This window comes from Mercenaria mercenaria, chromosome 16 (assembly GCF_021730395.1).
Source record: "Mercenaria mercenaria strain notata chromosome 16, MADL_Memer_1, whole genome shotgun sequence".
In the NCBI taxonomy this organism is placed as follows: Eukaryota; Metazoa; Mollusca; class Bivalvia; order Venerida; family Veneridae; genus Mercenaria; species Mercenaria mercenaria.
This window is the reverse complement of record NC_069376.1, coordinates 15959033-15983299: the sequence shown is the minus strand read 5'-3', so window position 1 is coordinate 15983299 and position 24267 is coordinate 15959033. Positions and strand designations below refer to the sequence as shown.

General features: G+C 34.3%; 1 protein-coding gene across 1 annotated transcript in view; it reads left to right on the top strand.

Annotated features, from left to right (window-relative positions):
- The window catches only part of LOC123539626 (uncharacterized), a 91422-nt gene that overhangs the window by 50336 nt on the left and 16819 nt on the right, over nucleotides 1-24267 (top strand). The window contains exons 9-12 of the mRNA XM_045324303.2: nucleotides 3961-3992; nucleotides 8342-8507; nucleotides 8872-8900; nucleotides 24078-24201. Of these exons, the coding sequence (XP_045180238.2) occupies nucleotides 3961-3992; nucleotides 8342-8507; nucleotides 8872-8900; nucleotides 24078-24201 (351 nt within the window). The remainder of the gene's footprint in view (nucleotides 1-3960; nucleotides 3993-8341; nucleotides 8508-8871; nucleotides 8901-24077; nucleotides 24202-24267) is intronic.

Here is a 24267-nt window from a genome sequence, read left to right as displayed (position 1 = left end):
TTGTAACAGGAAGACAAACATGCTTTCCATTATATTCACAGTCATAAAGACAACACTAATAATATTCGATATACTTTCAAATTCACTGACAATTATTAAGCCTTTTTGAAGTTATGACATTTATAGAACCAATATAAACCAATACCGGTAGTTACAAAATTGTAGATATTGAAAACACTTTAAGAACGGTTACCAGTTCTTATAATAGCTTAACGTTAATGTGCAAAGTAATATTTTAGCTGATTCAAAAATTTAAAAATTAAAAAATGTACGGTTATCTAATATCTGTATTTAAAATTTGATATCGCTTAATGTTTGTACATAGCTGGTATTTCTCAACACCCACACATTCCTGAAATTAATACAACACATGCACAAACCACTGGAATAGATTTTTAATTGACAGCATAGACCATTTTAGATAATGCTCGAGAGAATTTGCACATTTCATACTATCTCACAAACAGACTTAATCAAACTGAGTTTGCTATTTTACGTCATTGAGTTCTATGCTTACGAAGGAATCTTTTAAATTAGATCTGTCAACGATATTACAGTCAAACTATATGTTCGCTAGAGCTCGACGGGACAAGCAAATGTGTTCGATATATCAGTAGGACAAGCCAACGTGAAATACACATTATATATAGACCTGACGACGAGTTCGAGCCAGTAGTAAGCGAATAATCCAAATTCGAGCAAACGAAGTTTAACTGTACCAGTCTTAAAATACTTTTTCTACCTGTATTGTTCATACAGACACTCATACAGGCAATCAACTAGCCTTTTTAAAAAGTGTTAGCCTGAAAACGGAAGTTTAGAATATCAAACATGAAAAAGATAGCTTTTATAAATGATCAGAAAATCAGAGCGTTCAAAAAATTAAGCTCATTCTATAAAAATAACTTTAGTTGTTTTGAATTTTGCCAGTGTCCAATGCAATAAGTATACATGAAGTAATTTATTTTACTTCTCAAATTCATAATTATCACCGAAAAATTACAAGTTTATACATTGTGTATTTAAAGGTAGCAGAAGTGGCGAAAATCTGACGTTTAAAACAAAAATGCACTGACTGACCTTTGACCTTGTGCTGTGACCTTACTATGACCCTTGGAAGACGACAGCTCCCCTGAAACTTTTTCAGTTTTTATAAAGTTAACAATGAACATGGCTGTCGGCATTAACAAAAATGCCACCAAAGGCAATTTCTAGGCCACTTTTCTTGATATATAGGCAGACTATAATGACCTGCTTAGTTCAGAAAGTTTGATGTAAATTCATGAAGCACTGCATGAGTCTTGATTATGATGTGACTTTGTACACCATTTGTCCTACAGGCACATTCTAGTAACGCATCTGCGGATGTCTCAAAATTGCTTTTTTGTGCTTTTATGCCCATTGTTTTCTCGTTTGGAGCAAACACTATCTGGGGACCAAACGCCGCTCTACATGGAATTACACGCCTCAACACGTGTATCATTGAAGTTTCCATGTTCACTGCCGTTTGAATGCATCTGCGGATGTCTAAAAATTGCTATTTGTGCTTTTAACATGTGTAAATGTTGGGTTCTGCTCAACCCGGGGCTAGAGGGCGTGGACGGTAGCATGCATTTCCACTACCGCCCATGAACAGGCTCAATCAAACCAAGCCTGCAACATTTTCGTTTTTGTCGTGTTGGGCGACCTGTGAAGATTCCACTTATCTTCTATTTTATCAAATACAGCCTTGGGTGATACAATTTCTGGAACATATAGTGGCTTATTGAGTGTAACTGGTATATGTCTCTACCTGGAACTAATAATACCTAGATTGATGTATGTTCCTGCTTCGGAACAAGTGTAGATAATGTGTTTGTTCCTTCCTTGAACTTACTTGATGGGTTCCTTCTTAAAACTAACAGTGTCAAAGTACATTTAATGCAATTACATGTATAAGTATTTGTTCATTCTTATAACAAATGTACTTGGTGCAGATTTATGTTTCTGTCTAGAAATTAACGATCAATGTGTTATGTACATTCAGGTAAATGACCACTGACAGCAGTGCCTGTAGTGTATATTACATGCTTTTATTGACAAACCAGATAGAATATTAAAACTACCAGCACTAAGGCCACCTGAAAGAGACTGTCAAAGCTACCAGTTAGAAATCCTATATTCATGTATATTTTAAACTACATTGAAATTAAAAGTGCAGAAAATCTAATCTCAACTTTTACAATACCATTCTTAATAATATACTGCCTCAGGCAAAACGTTTTGTTAAATATCCTGAGCTTTCAGGGTTAATTTTGTTTGTCTACATTTCGTGTTCAAGGTCTATGCGTTTTGCATGACACACATGTCTATAGTTGACAAATTGTGTTAAGTTTATCACTTATGGCTGTATTTAATACAATTAAGAGGATTGTATACAATTTGAAGCCATTTCTATGCAACTGCAGATTTTTTGTTCCAATAATAGTGTTGCTTCGAATATTTATTTACCCCACTTTTTCCCTGTTTGAGAGTGTACCACTCTTCCAAAATTAATATGAGTGTTCTGATATTATGTCATTTTAATGTTTATTTAGCTTACATTATCTGCTGAAAATAATTACCTGAATATCTCAACTAATAAAAATGTTTTAAATTTTTGGTGAAGTTTGTCTAATAAAAATCAGTAAATTTGATCTGGCCACTTTGTGACTCTGTGTTGAAAAAGGTATTGAAGACAATTTAAAACGCAACATGTTGTGTAAATGTCCATTGCATAGTTATTTTATTACGAAAGTTCCAGGTAAAAAGTTTGAACCATTTTCAAAACAAACGACAGAAATTTTTTTCTTAGCTGGTAACATGTCAAATTACCCCATCCACTTTAAATGTGAATTTATATAAGTCAAAACTGATAACAGTAACACTTGTAAATGAAACGTATTACATGTAGGTATATTTTCATATAGAGAAAAACACATTTTGCGCAGACAGCTGACTGAGACAATACCCTCCCCCCCCCCCCCCCCCCCCTCAACCCCACCACCACCCCTTTGCCATATTGCATTCCACGCATTCCAAGTGAATTTTCAATGTCGTTTTCATTTGCTCACAGGTTTGCCTATTTGTATTCATATGACAGTGCTGTAGCCAGTGTAGAAAGTCACAATGACATGGTAATCAATAATGTGTCAACTGAAACTGCCTGTCTTAGGATGAATATATAACAATATTATAACATAACTGTTTTGCCCTTTTATAAGTTTGCATTGACAGAAGCATAAATAAACTTTTTATCAGTCGCATTGATAACAGTCAGTCTGAACACCAGATGTATAGACAGACCGTAGACAAAGTAGTTGTAGCTGTAGGTGTAGCGGCCGTTGCATTTACGTACTAATATTTGTTTCACGTACACCATCTACATTGTATATAATGTAACATTCACGAACCATTAATCAATAACAACTGATCAAGAAATATTTGACATTATTTGATACGTAAACAGGCCGTTTTATGCTGATATATAACTTCATTTATTTTTGTTGTTATATATACATATATCTACTTTCAATCAATGTTTATTGAAACTTCAGTATGCATTGTGTGTTTGCTATGCATTTCTTTTGACATGAATATGTACAGTAAAAGTCCCCATTTTGACATGATTGTATTTATATCCATTTGTTTGTGCCATGTATCTATTTCTACATATACCAAATATCTGTCTACTCAAGTTGTGTGTGGTTCCTACAGAGCAGCCAGGTGGCATGTCTAAGAAATAGATTAAACTGACTTTTTATTTTTGGACAGACAAGACAATAGACGTATTATTCTGCCTGTAAAATGCGAAAGTTTAGGTTAATCAAAATTAAGTGCATTTATTGCTTTTTCACAGATTTAACAGGATAGTTTTGATTTATACTGTTATTACTAAAAATGTTGTATCCATTTATCCTTATCGAAACTTCTTACTTGCAGGGCTAAGGAGGAATTAACAGATGAAAGAAAGCGTAAGAAATATTCGTATAATATCCTAATAATAACAAAATTATTTCAGCGTTTTATGGTTTTTATAAAGCTTATTGACAGTTAAATATTGTATAGCCCTTGACTTTTGTTTTCTTTCTACAGATGTACTGAACTGTAATAAAACAACTAAATAAAATAATAATTTTAATGAAGGCTAAGCAAATACTTGATACTATTGTTAATCTTTGAGAATTTAGATCTTTAGAAGTAGTAAATATTCAAGGCAAGAGTATTTGCTTCAGGTTTAGCAGTATATCACAAAACAACAGATTTTTTTAGTAAATGAACAGCATCTTGACACACAACTCATCTGTCCAATACATGTTTTACTGTTCTGTCCCACAGAGTTGGATACTTAAAATATTCTAAATGAGTTGTCCCCCTTTAAATAAGAATGCCATTTGTAAAGAAATAAATGTAAACAATTGTCAAAAACGATGTTTTACCTAATTATGTAAAGTTTAAACACTCGCACGATGTTGCAAATGCATCAAGACGAAGACATGTAACAGCTTTTAAAAAATGGTGAGTTTTTAAAGGCGGTGAACTGTACAGAAGTGTGGCCCCTTCATGCAGTCCCTTTCCGAAATTCAATACATATATGAGTAAATTGACAATGGTTTTGTAGAATAATATAAATGTTTTATACGTTGTTAAATTTTCATGTAAAACAATGCTTTCTTTCTATGATTTGATGACGTTCGAACTTTTTTCTCCGAAACATGGACCTTTACCTTCATGTTTATATTTGTATTTAGTATTCTTTTGAATATAAGCATCACCTATTCGTCTATCAAGAACCTGGTGTCGAGTCTATGTATCACATGTTTGACGGCGTTGTAGTAAAAGAAAGCCATAACATAATATCGGTTAATATAGGTATTACACTAGTATAATAAAGGTTTGACGTTGTTTTAGATATAGAAAATATAGGTCTAGTGTAGGTAAAGAAAGACGAAATTACGACGTTTCAAGGAGAAAAGCTAACATGTAGTAAAAGGAATATTAATTGTGTGCCTCTTATAAGTAAACAGATATTATTTTTTATTCAAGTCATTAAAAAATTCAATATGAAACGATATTCATTTATTTAATATCTTCTATTTTTGAAACAAGGTAAAAGTAAAGTCAAAAGTAAGATAGTAGTGCTATCGCTATCTGCAAAAATGTTCAGTAAACCAAGAAACTTGTCAAATTAAAGTGATGCCCAACTATTATTATTTAGGACTAATTGTTGTTTATTTGAATTATATGAGTAAAGATATTTTTGAAAATGATTAACTATATTAATATAATATTTAGGTTTGGACAGATAAGCAATACCTTAAAAGCACAAACTCGTGTTAAATTGCTTGTAGTGACCATTATTCGGATAGTGAAACCATACCACATGATACACAAAATACTAACCCAGTACGGTGCCAACATCAGGTCTTGTTTTATGAAGACTGATTCAAGGTTTATATCGATTGTGTAACATTATTCTTGTAAATCGAAAAGTTAGATAAAGGACATTTTTCCATCATTTGCAGATATTAAAACTTGCAAGGCCTTGTAATTTTGTAATTTTATTTTACACAATGCAGTAATTAATACATATGTAAGATGATGCAAAAGATAATAGGTAAGGGTAGATTTCTCGGAAGCACAGAGCATAAAAAACTAGAACGCAAGAAAATGCAAGGTTGTTGTAGCAGACAACACATCTTGATGGTTCTATTAAGGAGAGGAGCAGAAATGTGCACCGACTTTAACGGTACCCCAACATACAGTACATGTCCAGTAAAGTGGATTCGAACATTAGGTCTACCAGCACTTCTATCACAACTTTTGCGTTAATCTACAATACAAAATGCAATGGCATTAGATAAGGTATATAGGTATTAAATCCAAAATCTAAATATTATAAATGACCTTTTAAAGAATGTAATGAAATACATTCGAACTCGCTCGTTTAAGATACCACTTACATTAAGATGCAACATATTAAGATCCCATCTTGGTTTTTAAAGAAAAAGTGTTGTTGTATCAAAGAATCAGTAATGTCATGAAACAACGTTTTGCTCTTCCTGTATCTTATCTCGTAATGCAAGTTGTAATGTACTGATGTCTACCAGATTAACTCCAGACATTCGTCTAATACAGATATACAGTAAACAACAAGTGTTTAAAGTTTCATTTAATTCCCATTCGTGGGAACTGAGATACAAGCTTGCATGTAGACATTTAACCTAAAATTGCAAAATCAACGGGAAAAAAGTTTTTAAATAAAATAGTCTGTTTGAACTTGTGCAATGCATGTTAATTCATCGCAACGAATAAATGTGCAAAGGTACTGGTTTGCCATTTTACATATAAAAACATAACCAAATAATTCCAAGTCAAAATATAACAAAATTTTCTAAATTTTGAGAAGTAGAGTTATGGATCCTGTGCACTGCATGTCAGATTGCGAGTATGAAAATTTTCAACCCATTCTCATTAGTTTGTACTAAGATAACAGCTTACAAACAATTTGAAAGCAAAACCAAAAACTTCTTAAATGAAAAATGGGCATAACAAAAAATAAGTGAGCTATAAGACCTGTTCACCGTAAGTCAACTGACTAAAGTTATTAAGTGTGTAAAGCATAAATCAGTTCCGTTACTTAGATACCAGCTTATATAAAAATTAATTTAATCGGGACGCCAACGCGGACGAAGATGCAGGCGCCAACACCGCCAAATGAGCGAGTCCAGTCCCTACCTGTTGTTTTATTAGTCAAACTAAATTTGAAATAACTGATACTAAGTTCCTAGGCGTGTTTTATTGTAGAATAATCCGTGTTTTGCGTTTTTATGCGTAAGAATATTTCACAAAGGACGTAGGCCTGAGCGATATATTGTTTGGCATAAGAACGAAATACTCTGGGTATTTTTCGATAAACCACACTTGGGAGGTTGTTATATCAGTTCTAACACGACATATAAGTATCGACAATCTTAGAATAAAATGGTATCTACTTTTTACGTCATGATTTACACTTCGTATTACGCACCAGGATCATTCTATACATAGAGGATGACGACACTACTTTGCACGCGCATGGGTTATAAATAATTCTTTTGATTAAAACGAGATTAAATAGAATCATGGATTTCACTAAATAAATCGAGGCTAAATAAATCAAAGATATTGCCAAATAAGTCATGTATATATTATTAAAATTGGATTTAGGACATCACAAAATTAAACGTATTTGGTCATACCCTTGAATAATAAACTGTTAAAATTTAAAAAAAAATAAGATATATTTAATCTTTGTTTGCAGGAATAATTTGCTTTGGAAGCCAAAGTGCATTTTGCTATCTTTTCGTTTATTTTATCTGCAATTTTCAAACTTAATATATTCACACAAAAACAGAACAGAAGAATTGGCATGCCTTTTTATCCAATTAATGTTTGTAAGACCTTATTGCAATTGAAAGAAACAAACATTTGATTACATATGGCCCTTAAAGAGTACTACGCACTTACACTCTACCACGGCTATTTTGAACAAAGATTCCAATTGAATTTGAATTTAAAACTATGGCCACTTACAAATATTTAAATATATAACATGTCTTACGTTTTTTTCTCATGTGACACTTATTCGCCGTTTCCAGCGATTTTTAATGTTATTTTTTACTTTAGTATTTAGACTAAAGTAATAAGGCGAAGCACTTAATTACTTTATAAAACAACATACTTTTATGGAAGAATGGCTTTGTCAAAATCAAAACAGAAATTTGTATTTAAAACCAAATTGTCTTGTCTCTTATATAGATTATAAGTTCCCTTCATATCCAATTTGCGATTTTCAGAAAACTATATTTATGTTTCGTGGTTTGCCCTGTCCGGACGTTTGTCGGTTACACTTCATTTCAGCTCATTACCTAAACAACTTTTTGATCTAGTACCTTCAAACTTCAAAGGGTGAAGGACTTTCGGAGGAATTGAACACTGTTGTTTTGTTGGCTCACCCGATAAAAGATCAGGGTCACAGAGGCCAAAACATGGAAACCCGTTCTGCCGATTCATCACTTGATACAATGTAACTACTTGACTCAGAACATGAAACTTCATGGTATGATAAGATGCTGAGTAGATGATTTCTATTATTTTAACGTCACTTGGCCAACCATCAGTGTTTCAGTAATTTTCGCTTAAGTACCCTTTTGACTACTATGCTTCGGCACAAACGCTTTTCTACAAGAACTTCTTTTTGTTATTTTTTTGTTATTGAGGCAAAAATAAACTTGACATTTCTAACATTTTTAAACGATTTTATATCTACTTTTTAAAATAGGTGGAATGTTTGTTGAGGACAAAAAACGTCTACTATCTACTTTTAAAAGAAATCCATCAAGAGGTACTCTTGTCAAACTTGGCTCCGAACAACAAGTTCAAGTAACCAATGCTCTAAAGCGCATTAACTTTGAAGATATCAAACTACCAAGGAATGATAAAACAAGGTAAATTAAGTTAAACTTGTAACGGATGCCTGTATTTTATTAAACAGGTGCATATCTTATCAGATTAGAATCTATACGGATTGCTTCAGTCTATAAATGCTATTTGTTTGTAAGGGACAACAGGTTTAAAGTCACTACTGTAACACATTGTTCAAACGATAAAATATCGAGTCATGCAGGATATAAATTCACGATCACTGGCGCAATAATTGTCGCTCTGTATGTAATAATTTACTTACAGACTTGGATATCTGGAAAACTGAACTATAACAGTTGTTGATCGCAAAGTTTAAAAAATGTTTATTTTTATCATACTATTTAATATTAATGAATATTTCTTTTTAACGTTATTTCCTGCTTTCAGAAGTGCAGATAATCTTCAGGAAGAAAGATGTAAGATTTAGATTTTAGCTATATAAATAATTTTTTTTAAATTATTGTGTAATTAGCTGACCAAAGTATAATTATGTAAAACAAAGTATGATTAATTTCTGTTCTTTTTTCAATCGTTAATTCATCCCTCTTTCGTCGGCATCAACAATTCTTCAAAAAAACATCCCTAAAGCATTATGGTGTCAGGAAAATTGTTTGCAGTTATCTTTTAAACTTGTAAAAACCGTTTTGTTAGGTTGCACATTTGGCCCCCTTTTTGTCAGAATCCGCTAGCCTGATTTAAATTAACTTGATACAACCTTAGCTGGGGAGAGCATAAATAAAGAATTTTCAAATCATTTCGGTTTGTCAAAAAACATGGTAATTTGTTTTACTAGTCTTATTCCCCTGTATTTATCAATTGAAAATATAGTCCTATAATCATAGGCAATACTCCAACTCCACTCATTGAGTACACTCAAATAAATGCTTTACGGTCACGTCTTTGATCAGGAAAGATTCGATTTATATTTGTACAGGTTAGTGACTGTTGAGATTACCTCCTGAGAGTGAGTAAATATTTAGGAGGTCTGGGTGTCGCTCGAGTGTTTCCTAATGCATATAAATATAAGATTGAATGATAAATTTGAAACAGTTGATTAATTTGAGGGAAAGATAACGGTGACATATATATATATATATGTAAAGCGAAAGGAATATGTGTGTAAGATATTTTAGGGACTTACGTGGCCGAGTGGTTAGAGTCGTTGACTTCAAAGCATTTGCCTCTCATCGATGTGGGTTCGAAACCTCATTTGGGGCGTAGAATTCTTCACGTGAGGAAGCCATCCAGCTGGCTTACGGAAGGTCGGTGGTTCTACCCAGGTGCCCGCTCGTGATGAAATTGTGCACGGAGGGGCACCTCTACCATTAAAGCTGGAAAGTTGCCATATGACCTATAATTGTGTCGGTGCGACGTTAAACCCAACAAACAAAACAAATAAATAAAGTAAGATATTTTGGAAACAAAAATATATTACGTTCTGTTGAAACACATTTTGTTAATGAAAACACACACAAAAAACAAACAAATCCAAAGACAATACACTTGGGCAGACGATTGAAATATAAAATTGAAATTAAATATACATACACGAAATCTAGCCTAACGGGGCTCATCCGTCTCTCTAAGAATCACACGTCCTGGTAACAAATAATTCCAATTCACAAGCATAGATAACGGATAATTCATACTGAAAAATATAAACCTCCCCTAAACTTTGGAGAAAACCTTTATTTATTAAAGGACTTTTAAATGACATCGGATACATTAATTTTACTAATGAATATTGGGTATTCTATTAACAATACCTTTCCTGTCATGATTTTCATAAATTGTTTTTCGACTTAAAGAAAACGGAAACAATGTAAAACTACATTAAATAGAATTCAATAAATCGAAGCTAAACAAAATCCAAGATATCGTCAAATAAATTGTGTATACACTATCAAAACTTGATTTAGGATATCACAAAATCCAAAGTATTTGAATAATATATTGTTAAAATTTTCAAAGAAAAACAGATATATTTATTCCTTGTTTGCAGGAATAATTTGCTTTGGAAGCCAAAGTGCATTCGTTTCGTTTATCCTATCTGACAATGGCAATTTATGAACAGAAAAAACTAGAGCTATCACTAAAGGTGATGAATGTACCCCCCGCATGCACTGACACAGTACATTGCAATTTGACGCACACAAGATTGCATAATTATGTGAACTGTATGTATATAGACTGTATGTATACAGTATAGTAACAAAAAACACAGTTCCGTAACTATGCAGAATATTTATCTAAAAGAATGTAACATGCACCTTGCACAACTAGGGTTGGTACTGATCACTTGTGTGAAGTGTCATTAAATTGTGTGTAATGGTTTGGTAGATTAGGCACGCATAAGATTGCATATGCAGACTGTATGTACATAGTATGTTAACAAGAAACAAAGTCCCATAACTCTGCAACTTTTGTCGCTGAAAGAACCTAACATGCCCCATGCACAACTACTGTTGTTACTGATCACTTGTGTGAAGTTTCATTAAATTGTGTCAAGGAGATGAGGAGAGATGGTGCGCACAAGATTGTGTCTATGTATATAGTATAGTAATAAAAAAACAAAGTCCCATAACTCTGCAAATTTTTTTCTGAAAGAACCTAACATGCCCCATGCACAACTACTGTTGTTACTGATCACTTGTGTGAAGTTTCATTAAACTGTGTCAAGGGGATGAGGAGAGATGATGCGCACAAAATTGTGTCTATGTATATAGTATAGTAACAAAAAAACAAAGTCCCATAACTCTGCAAATTTATTTTCTAAAATAACCTAACATGCCCCATGCACAACTACTGTTGGTACTGATCACTTGTGTGAAGTTTCATTAAATTGTGTCAAGGGGATGAGGAGAGATGGTGCGCACAAGATTGTGTCTATGTATATAGTATAGTAACAAAAAAACAAAGTCCCATAACTCTGCAATTTTTTTTTTTAAAGAACCTAACATGACCCATGCACAACTATTGTTGGTACTGATCACTTGTGTGAAGTTTCATTAAATTCTGTCAAGGGGATAAAGAGAGATGGTGCGCACAAGATTGCGTCTACGGACAGACGGACAGACGGCCAGACAGACAGACAACCTGAAACCAGTATACACCCCCCCCCCCCCTTACAACTTTGTTGTCGGGGGGTACAAAAAAACAGAACAGAAAAATGGTCATACATTTTCACTAGTGAATGTTTGTAAAGCCTCATTGCAAGTAAAGAAACGTACATTTGATTGCACATGACCCTTAAAATGTATTACGTACTTACACTCTACCGCGGCTATATTATAAATAGCTACATTTAATAAATCGAGTTTCCAACTGAATTTGAATTATTGCAACTTACAAGTTTTTTGATATATAACATGTTGTACGCATTTGACTTTTTTTGGACATAATACAGGTAAGAATTAACATGAAAACTTTCAACTACAAAACTACCGACCAACATCTTTGCATACCTTTAAGGTTATTGTTATATAAACCGTTTTGGAAATTATGATTGAGTGGGATTCATGAATATGAAATTCGAACTCCACTTAGACACCAGCAAATTCTACTTAAGGCCTACTTGTGAGATACTTATCAAAGTTTGAGTAACGACTATAAATATGGCACTTGAAAGCCTTCCTGTTAGATAGCGTGCTGATACATCCAAAACAAAAGAGGTCTAGAAATTGCTTATGATCATGATGATGGCATTCTTTGTAAAAACCCGGCAGCTAACTCAGTGGTAACTTAATAAAATTTAGCCTGGTTTGTGGTAGGCGCGGAGGGAAGTGGGCGGCGGGTGGTGGCTGTCGAACTCTTAAGATTACAGTATACTCTCAGCATAAGATCCAAAGTAAAATTAATGTATCTTTTGTTATCAATGACAAGTTTCAGACATGTTCGCTACCGTTCAAACATAAACTTGCAATTTTCGGTGAAAATTATTAACTTTACGAGTAAAATAAAAGTTGTCGTGTAGCTTTACTGAATTTGAAACTGACAAAATCTATAAAAGTACTGAAATCAATTTTATAGAAGGAACTTAACTTTTCGTATGCGCTGACTCTTGCGAGTTTCAAAATTCTAAAACTTCCGTTTTTAAGATAACAATTTTAAAAAACTTTGGTTTGAAATCTGTTTGACTGTTACAGGGTACATGTCAGGAACATAATCTGCTACGTGCATTTCATCCATAAGTACTGTTGACATAAAATCTATATAGATATCCCTTGGGAGCTAAGAACACAACAAAACGAAAAACATCAGAACTGGTTCAGCAAATTCTGTTCGTGAAATAGTATGAAATATGCAAATCCTCTTGAGCATTATCTAAGACGCCCTATAAGTTAATTTACGTCAGCGAAGAAATGTGCAAAGTGTCAACACATTTCCCAGTCATGGGGACGGATGCTAACTTAAATACAAAACCATAATCAACATTTGCCATGTCGAAATCGGACAAAAATGTGTGAAAATGCAAAGTAGATATAACCGCTTTAGACTGCATATCAGATACAAGTATGTAAGGTGTGTAAAGGTTCAGTCCTTTCCCGTAAGTTGGTACTGGGGTACCAGTTGACATACAAACATATTACCAAAAATAAATGTAAAAAGCATAACTCTATTCTCACAAGTGGAAACTGAGATACCAGCTTACATTAAAAACTAGACCAAATCGGGACGCCGACAATGACGCCGGTGCAGAAGACGACTACGACGAATGAGCACGTCCAATATCTGTGTGGTTTAGATAGTCGAGCTAAACATCGCTTTACACTTTTTGATAAATCTACCCCCAATATTGGCCTGGTTTAAGCCCCTATGTTTTAGGTTGAGTTTTAGTATATAATTATTGTTTCCATATGACTAATTGTAATTGTTAACTCTAGGTGAACTCACATTAGCCCGGCTTATAAATCCTAAAATATGGCCGAACCTTGCACATTTTAGTAGAGACTTAAGATAATACATTTCTTAAAGAACAATACCAGGAGATAAATTCTGGATATGGAACACTCGAATCAGTCAATCATGACAGCCTGGGCAAACTGTTTTATGACGTCATCTTTAGGACTATTGAAATCGTAAAAATAATTTGATCATGTTCAGCAACGTTTAAAATTTTATCGCCCTTTTCGAAATTTCTAATAATCTGGTGACAAAACAATTGGGCTACGTAGAGCTTCTCAAAGTTATATTATTGTAAGAAATATCGAAGAAAGGTTACTTTTGGAATAATTTGCATGAACAGGGATAAATTATTTAAAACGACGTATCACATTTCTTAACCTTTACATCCTGTTTTCAAAAAATGACAATTTGTTTTATAAAATAGTGTTAGAAAAAAGAGGAAACATGTGTTTATAATTAGATTATTTCACTTAAAAGTTCTTCCGACTATAAATGCGTTTTTGGGTCATTTTACACTTGTTCACACATACGGGAGAGATGCCTCATATTTTGCTCATTCTAAATGTTGTATATTTCTTTCTTGTGGATACGAACTAAACCTCGTATTTATGTAATAATCAATTCATACGTAGATCTTAATTTGAATTAAATACTTATCTATACTTTTGCAGCGATATATTACTTGATATAACAGAATGAAGAACATGTAGAGTGGTTAATTTCATGACTATTTCGCAACAGAGCTGGGCTAAGGGATGGCATATAAAATACTAAGAAAAGCAGACCCTTTCTAATTATTAAAAAGCAAGAAACATATCTAAAACTGAAAGAAGAAATATTCCCTTAAAGAATATTTGTAGGAATAGGTCAGAGAGATTTTATTAGTACCGCGATGTTTCATACAGCTGTAAACTGTATGACAACATGCACTTACCAAATCTCCTAGCGTCATACTTAGACTTTTTCAAATACCTTTTAAATTACTACAAGCACATATTTTTTTCTCATTTAGAAAAGTATATTGTTAGTAAAATTTCAAAATTACAGCTAATTGAAACATGCAATATCAATTACTTTTATCCGCATCAATGCCTAAACCCATTTAAAAGCGTCTCAATAAAAAACTTAATATATTTAAGTATCTAGCTCATATTTTATTGTTTATTGTAGTCATTTAAAACATTCGTTTAGAACTCCATTTTTAAAAGTGGCATGCGAGATAATGTTTTGACACAAACTAATGCAAGTTGATCTCGATAAGGTGTGTTGTTTGTGTGCGGGGCGGGAGAAGAGAGAGAGAGAGAGAGAGAGAGAGAGTGGGGAGAGAGAGAGAGAGAGGGAGAGAGAGGGAGAGGGAGGGAGAGAGAGAGAGAGAGAGGGGTGTGTGTGTGGGGGGGGGGGGGCGGGGGGTTCTCATCCGAATATAATTTTTAACTGATGAATAAAACTGAACATTTGTTTGAAACAATTTCCTTAATAAATTTCATTTTTGGGGTGTTTTTGCCTTTCAGAGATATATTAGTCTATTATATAAATTAATGAGAAAAAATGTATGATTGCCTTATAGTGTGACGACTTTGATCTAACATATTTATATCAAACTGCATTTCACCAGTGAGATGATATACTGTGCTAGTCTGTCGTATGACTGTAGACAAAATATTTATAAATGTATGTTTCTAAGTCAACAAAGTAAATTACAATTGGGACAGACTACCTCATTAGTATATGTTAAAATTGCTTCTGCATTATAAACGATAAACCTACGTACCATTACTATGACTTTACGTAAAGATGGAACAACTGCGGCATGGTAAATGTGTACGTTACCGGATGTGACCAATGGGAAAACTGCATTGTGACACCACATTAATACATTTACTGTAGGGTTCCAGAGAAGTATAACTCCCAAAATATGTAAAACAAGTGAATGAAGTATTGCCATGCAATACAAAGTCCCCTACTGGAGGCACCTTATTTTCTGTACTGCAGTATAACATAATGAACTGATATCTGTATAAACAATATTGTACTATATATACAATATAATATAACAAAGCACTAAAATTTGCATATACAAAAACGTACAGTTGTTTTCATTTGGATTTTTTTGGCCGATTATACAAAAGTTATTTATACTAACAACAAAGTGAAATTATTCCTAATAAAAAAAAATATCTGCATAATGTAAGTCCACAAGAAACTCTTAACCAGGTAGAGATAGATCAAAATACACCTAAAATGGGATGTAACATGCATGTTGTACCACAGAAAAGTGGTCTCGATTTTTTCCTACGGCCAGTAATAAAAATGTTACAATATAATCTATTTATAGTAACAACAAAGGGACGTAATTCTAAAAAAGTGTGCCTCATGGTGGTGAACATTTGTTCCAAGTTACATCAAAATCCCTCCATGCATATAGAAGAAATGCTCCGGACAAAGTCATTCTTGAATTTCACCTTTGACCTCTAAGTATGACCTTGACCTTAGACCTAGGGTCCGGGCTTTGCGCACATGTTGTCTCATCCAGGGGAATGTTTGTGCCAACTGATATTTAAATCCTGTTTTGCATGACAAAGTTATAGACTGGACAGGAAAAAAATCCTATTGACCTTTTTATCTCAAAGTGTGACCTTGACCTTTAAGCTAGGGTTCTGGGTGTTGCGCATGACATGTCGTCTCATTATAGGGAACATTTATGCCATATAATATTGTAATCCCTTGATGGATGACAGAGTTCTGGCCCGGACAGGAAAAAAATCTATTGACCTTTGGCCTCCAATTGTGACCTTGACCTTTGAGCTAGGGGTCTGGGTTTTGCGCAGGACATGTTGTCTCATTATGGGGAACATTAAATTTTGTGCCAAGTAATATCAAAATCCCTTCATAGATGGCAGAGTTATGGACCGGACAGGGAAAAAGCCCGATTGACCTTTGACCCCCAATTGTGACCTTGACCTTTGAGCAAGGGCTCTAGGATTTGCACATGACATGCTGTCTCATCATGGGGAACATCTGTGCCAAGTTATATTGAAATCCCTTAATGAATAACAGAGTTATGGACCGGGCACGAAACAGACCCTGTTCATACCATGTTAACATTTGACTGCTAAGTGTGACCTTGACCTTTGAGTAGGGGTCTGAAAGTTGTGCAGGACACATCGTCTTATTATGAGTTACAATTGTGTCAACTGATATTAAAATCCCTTCATGGATGAGAGAGTTATGAACCGGACAGGAAAAAAGCCCTATTGATCTTTGACCTCCAATTGTGATCTTGACCTTTAAGTTAGGGGTGTGGGTTTTATGCATGACACGTCGTCTCATCATGGGAAAAATTTGTGTCAAGTAATATTAAAATCCCTTCATGGATGAAAGAGTTATGGACTGGACACGAAACAGACCCTGTTCATGTCATGTTAACATTTGACTGCTAAGTGTGACCTTGACCTTTGAGCTAGGGGTCTGAAAGCTGTGCATAACACATCGTCTTATTATGAGGTACTATTGTGCCAAGTGATATTAAAATCCCTTCATGGATGGGAGAGTTATGGACCGGACAGGAAAAAAGCCCTGTTGATCTTTGACCTCCAATTGTGACCTTGACCTTTAAGCTATGGGTCCGGGTTTTGCGCATGACACGTCGTCTCATCATGGGGAACATTCGTGCCAAGTAATATTAAAATCCCTTCATTGATAAAAGAGTTATGGACCGGACACGAAATTGTGGACGGACGGAATGACGGAATGACAGAATGATGGAATGACGGAATGACGGAAAAGCGCATTCATATAGTCCCCGAAACTGGTTTTCAACAAGTAGGGGACTAATTAGACTGAATATTTGAATATTTCAAGTAGTAGTTATAAGATACACATCACCAACGTGGTTTACAAATTTATATTTTGATATGAAATACATGATTTTTATTTAAAGCGCGAAGTGTGAAGACTACCGCCTTCTGTAAGGTAAACACGTCCATATGTTTCATACCCAGATGTGAACCACTAAACCACAGTCTATTTCTTAATGAAAGGGAGTGTTATGTGAACAGAAGCATTTTTACACAACTTAGTACTCCTGAACGATTGCATTTGATGAAATGAAATAAATAGTTCTACCGAAGTTAATTGGCTTTCAAAAAACGGGGCTATAAATATCAGAACGTTTGGATGTACGATTGCTTACAGACGTTGCGTCGTGATTACACTAGACATTAGTCATAAGACACTTTCATGATGATGCATGCCAGTATAAATATATGCTGTAAGATAAGATGTAAAGTTTATCTATAAAACCAGTTAAAGTCATGCAAAACTGAATCAGTGTAAACAATTTAAAGAAAGACAAATAAAAAATGTTCTTATATGATATAAATAGCAAATTAGCAGTTTCCATTTTGGTATGTACTACGTTCGAAATACGCACCCCTTAACATTTAAAACAAAAATATATTTAGCTGATTTTTATTTTACCCTATGGCCATAGACCTTTAGGATGATAGGTCAACAACAACTCTGTAAGACTTTTTCGTGCTTTGTGTGAATAAGTTATGATCGATGTCAACTTTCTTTCAATCTAAAATATTCATTTGTCAGATATAAATACAGTTTGGTTAACGTAAGAAATAAATCGCGACTTAGTACTGTTCATTTCAGTATATCTTTAATTACGTTAGTTTGCAAAAATATACAGAATGATACACATATCATGCCGTTACAAAGAGTAAAACAGCTTTGTTAGATTAATAGAAACATTTCACTTAAAATATCACACCCATGTCTTTATATAAATCACGCTATTAAAAATATCGCATTTTAATTAGATATATTAAAAACATTTTGGTTCAATTCCTTCGCATCTGAGCTCTGAACTGTGATAAATCAAGTGAAAAACGACTCAACGGCCTTCTTTATTTTTATTCTAACATGGACATTGAAATTTCATGATAAAATTATGCTGGGCTTCATTTATCCAAGTAGTAATAAACCGGACGTCATGTCACCATTTGACGTCATAATGGACTTCATAATGCTGTCTTACCGGTTCGCGCGTCAAACCGTTTTGTATTGAAAAATGAGTATTATATTACAAACATTTTACGGTATTTTTGATAAAAAGGAAGGACCGGTAGCTGTTTATAAACCACAATGAATATTTTTGTCTTTTTCTGAAATATATTATTTCACTACATTATTTTAATTTTGCATTTCTATAAAGATAAATTATATAACAATTTTTCAGGATTCATTAAAAAATATAACTACTAAGAGCATTTTTATCAAAATAACAGAAGTCGTTGCGCATGAATAAACTTTAGAGTAAATCTACTTTTAATACTATATATAGAACGAAATTAGCACAAAACACTTAAATCCCAAAATCTTCAAGTTTTATTAAAAACTGAGCAAAATATGACGATTTAAAAAGAAATTTGCTGAAAATATCCTTTATACGAGTTGTCTGCCCCTGAAAAGAGAAGGTGCGAAAAGTCAGTGTTCCATATCCAGATTTCTATTTGACATAATCTTCAATCATTTTACGTTCATGGCTTGTCTCTACTAAAAAGTGCAAGATCGAATAACTTATAAGCCGGGCTACATATAAGTATTAATCACCTAGTTTCAAATGGTGGGAATAGTTTAGAAAATCGTGTTTGGGCTGAGAAATTACCAAATTTTACGCGTTTTATTTGAATTTCGGGCTCTAAATAGCTACAGTTGTCTCGTTGTCGAAGAGGTCCTACCCGTTTGACTCATTTTTATATTCTGAATAAAAAACAACAACATGAATGTGTACTATGTCAGACACTGCTTACTATTAAACATACTTTAATTGACTGTGTGGACTTCATTCCACAGCTCAGTACATACTTATGTACTATGACGTTCAATCTTTGAAAGAGTTGTTTGAAAACATTCAGTCGGCAATATCTTGTCCTTCTGAAAATCATATATTTTTGTTCACGTATTTTGCAATATTACTGTCATTAATAATTTAACCCTATTTTTTGGCATAATGTTTTTAGATGTACTTTACAAGTTACTTTACCCTTTATATGTTTAAACATTTTTACATAATTGTTTTTAGAGATGCTTTACTCTTAGCGTTTTCAAAGCGCTTGTTTTCGGCGATATAAGGCCTTTTTGTGTCGATTTGCCGTAAAATCTAACTCACTCACTCACTTGTTTGAACATGTATATTAAATCTTCGTTTGCAGAAATAATTCTTTGAAAGACAGAGTGCTCTTTGCTATCCGCACATTTCTCCTATCTGACGTCTGAATTTTTATTATTGTTATTATGATATTAGATTTATTTAGCACCCTTTTTATGATCAATTTCACGTCCAAAGGCTTTTTACATAGTTCAAATGCAGCCACACAGAGCGCATAATTCAACCTCTACTAGTACAGACACAGAGCAATCTGACCAGAGGGACTGAATGAGACAAAGCCCAAACCACAGAGAGATCAAAAATCTGATACAAGCTTGTCCGGCTAACTTAGCCTAGCTCGTTGCGAATAGACAGCCTGGTTCTTTAACGTGCCCAGTGTATAGCACTGATACACGCAAGGATTGCCTTGGTTCCTGACTAGTACACCTCTAGTTAGATTGGAAACACTGAAAAGCCTTTCTGAAAATTCCCGATTAGCTGTCGAGGATCGAACCCCCGACCTTATGATTGGAAGGCAAGTGTGCAAACCACTAAGCTATCCGTATACCTTATATTTAATTTACATTTTAATACGGTCTGGTCTTAAAGTCCAATCCGTTCAGTTTTTAAATACAGATAGAATGTGTATATCAAAATATGAATTCATTTTCAAGACAAAAATACCAAAAAATGGTCATAGTTTTAGAAGGACATATGTGATCTCCATTTAATATATGTAGAGTCTAATTGTAATCAAAAGACATATACATTAGATCAAACATGTCCCTTAATGCTCGCTCACACTCTACCTCGGCCATATAGAACGCATACCGTGAACATTAGTAGATATACAACACACTCATTAGCAAGCGAGTCAGCGCAGTGCATTTTAATACGGTCTGGTCTTAAAGTCCAACCCGTTAAGTAACTTGTCATTCAGTGAATTGAGTTTAGATACCACATGATTTGAAATGTTTTTCTATCCATTTAAACATAAAACGATATTTTAAACAACTTGTTACGATGCGTCGTAATTTAAAACTGTTCGACAGGTTATGTAGCCATGTAGCCAATGTGAAGACGTTCCATGTAACAAGAGTTCATGCAATATTAAATGAAAAGATTTGTCACAACTTGACGCAGTGTAATACATTTTGAAAACACTAAGATGAAGCTGTATATAAATATTTGATGCCATGCAGCCCAGTGGGACGACTTGCAACGCCACATGAGTTCGTGTGGTAAAAAATGAGCTGACTCATTTCAACCTGTTGCCTTCTAATGGACATTGACCCCGCATTATTTAATACGAAGAGGTGCATAAGAATTATATATCATGCAGTGAAACGTGAAACCGTCCGACAAATTGTGTTGTCATGAAGCCCTATGTGGATACAATGAATGCAGCCTGTGTTCTTGCAGTGTAAAACAAAAGAGACACCATAACTTGACACAATCTAATGGGTATTAAACCGTGTTGTTAAATAATCAGATCAGTTATGAATTAAATTTTGATGTATTGCAGCGCAATGCGATACCGTTCAATACAACTTCTGTTGGAGATGACGAACAGCAACTTGACACCGTCTAATGCATATGAAAACCGTTTTGTGTATCGGTCAATAAGTTATACAAATGTAGACTGTTCGAGGAATAGGTCTGTATGGTGATTAAGTCTGTGGTTTCAAATCATCTCACAGGTTTATAAACATCTATTCCAAGATTGATTATTGACTAACCTAAACGCGCCTTTGTTGTGAACAGTCCTATTTTGTGTTGGGTTTGTAAAGCATTTGTTTTAAAATAGAAACGTGGAAACTTCACAGGTCGCTCAACACGACAAAAACGAAAATGTTGCAGGCTCGGTTTGATTTAGCCTGTTCATGGACTGTAGTGGAAATGCATGCTACCGTCCACGCCCTCTAGCCTCGGGTTGAGCAGAACTCAACATTTACACATGCTAAAAGTACAGAAGCAATTTAGAGACATCCGCAGATGTATTCAAACGGTGGTGAACATGGAACCTTCAATGATACACGTGTTGAGGCGTGTAATTCCATGAAGAGCGGCGTTTGGTCCCCAGATAAAATAATGGGTTTAAGTATATCTTATTGGAACAAATACATACAATTCGAAAAAACACTTCGTCGAGTACTTAAAATACCCATATGTTTGCTCTATGTGACATTTAGTTTGCATGAAAACAAAACGTGAACATTTAAAAGACAACAATGTCTAGAAAAAGTACTTTTTAAAAGATACTGACGTTTTCGTGTTTTTCTTTTGTTCTTATGTTACCACGATTGGGGTAAGACAACCCTGATAGATAACCCTGATCGACGAAATACATTTATACCCCGATCGGAACATGTGCCCACACTATTTAACTAAATTTACATTAGAGAAGACTAATTCAAGTGAAACTTAAAAATATTTGGACAACACTTTTTATGCCCCCTCCAACCCCCCCCCCCCCCCCCAACTTCGGTCGGTCGGAATGTAGACCAATCCGTTTCCGGATGATAACTCAAGAAGGCTTGGGCCTAGGATCATAAAAATTGATAGGGATGTTGGTAATCACCAGCAGATGACCCCTATTTATTTTGAGGTCTGTATGTCAAAGGTCAATGTCACAGTGACCCTGAATAGTAAAACGGTTTCCGGATGATAACTCAGGAACACTTGGGCCTAGGATCAGGAAATTGATTGGAAGGTTGGTAATGACCGGCAGATGACTCCTATTGATTTTGAGGTCAGTATATTAAAGGTCAAGGTCACAGTGACCAGGAACAGTAAAATGGTTTCCAGGCAATAACTCAAGAACGCTTTGGCCTAGTGTCAGGAAAATTGATAGTTAGGTTAGGCATGACCAGCAGATGACCGTATTGATTTTGAGGTCAAGGTCAAGGTCAAAGGTCAAGGTCACATTGGCCAGGAACAGTTAAACGGTTTCTGATCTTCTTGTCCAAAACCATAAAGCCTAGGGCTTTGATATTTGGTGTGTAGCAAAATCTAGTGATCCTCTACAAACGTTGTTCAGATTATTTCCCTGGGGTCAAATATGACTCCACCCTGGGGGTCACACGGTTTATATAGACTTATATAGGGAAAAAAATGAAAAACCTCCTATCCAAAACCACAGGGCCTACGGCTTTGATATTTTATATATGACATTATCTAGTGGTCTTCTACTACGATTTTTCAAATTATTCTCCTAGGGTCAAATATGGCTCCGCCCTGGGGGTCACATGGTTTCCACAGACTTATATAGGGAAAACCTTTGAAAATCTTCTTGTCCAAACCAGTTTTGTAATGTAGCATCATTTAGTGGTTCTCTACCAAGTTTGTTCAAATTATCCCTCTAGGGTCAAATATGACCCCGCCCCATGGGGTCATATGGTTCATATAGACTTATATAGGGAAAAACGTAGAATCTTCATGTCCATAACTTACATCATTCAAATTTGGACCACATGTATAGTTTTAAGTGGCAAGATGAGCCTTGACATGAGGTGACCTTGATCTTGACCTAGTGACCTTCTTTCACATTTTTGAAGTTACAGGCTTCAAATTTAGACCACATGCATAGTTTTTTTGTTCCAAAATAAAATTTGACCTTCATTTTGACCTAGTGACCTACTTTCAAATTTCTCAGGCTACATCCTTCAAATTTGACAACAAAATGTGTACTGAAATTAATTCTGATCTTGAGATTGACCTAGTGACCTACTTTCACATTTCTCAAGCTACAGCCTTCAAATTTAGACCGCATGCATATTTTTGTGTTCTGAATTGAAATTTGACATTGATTTTTACCTATTACCTACTTTAACATTTTTCAAGCCACCGCGTTCAAATTTGGACCACATACACATTGTTTCGTACCGAAATGAAATTTGACCTTGAGCTAGTCTTGAAATTTGGAACAGTGGATGGCATCAAGATCACTCTGTAATCTCTTGTTAGGTTAATAGGTTAAAGGTCAAGGTCAGATTAAACCAGAATGGTAGAACTTTTGTTTACAGTGAGTTTATAATTTCTGTTCATTGTGCAATTACTGAATGCATCAAGGGGGACATTTTGTGTTCGACGAGCTCGTTTCCTTTCCTGTAGTATTTAGACTAAAGTAAAAAAAAAAAAAAACTATTTTTAAATAACCTGATTCACTGTTTTTTTGCACTGCATGTTTCACTGCCAAAAGAAACAAAGAAATACCGTAGCATTATCAGATTCGGGCTTATTTTGGCTTCTTCCGAAAATGTATGATAAAATAACGTCTAAAACAGTTAAAAGAAATATATATTAAATGTCTAATTGATCATTAAAAGCAAAAATTTGCAATCACTCAAATAGCATTTCTGTAATATAATTGACCTCATGAACATACATATATTTATATGCCATGTAAATTTAATAAACTTTATCTTTGTTTCTGTTTTTTACCTCATTGTGGGTAATAGCTTTGCGCATGAAGTTGAAATGTCTATGTGCTATGCATGATTTTGTTTTTTTGTTTTTTGGCATTTAGTAATAGATAGAGCGTCTGTTGAGGATACAAAGTCACTAAGAGAAAGTCTGAAGCAAGACTCCACACAAATACAAATGCCAAATGCTCAAAATCACTCTGGTGTACCAAGCAATTACGAAACAAGGTGACCGAAATTTTCTTGTAATATTGTAACGGAATTCAGATATGTTCTACATTGTATTAAATAGAT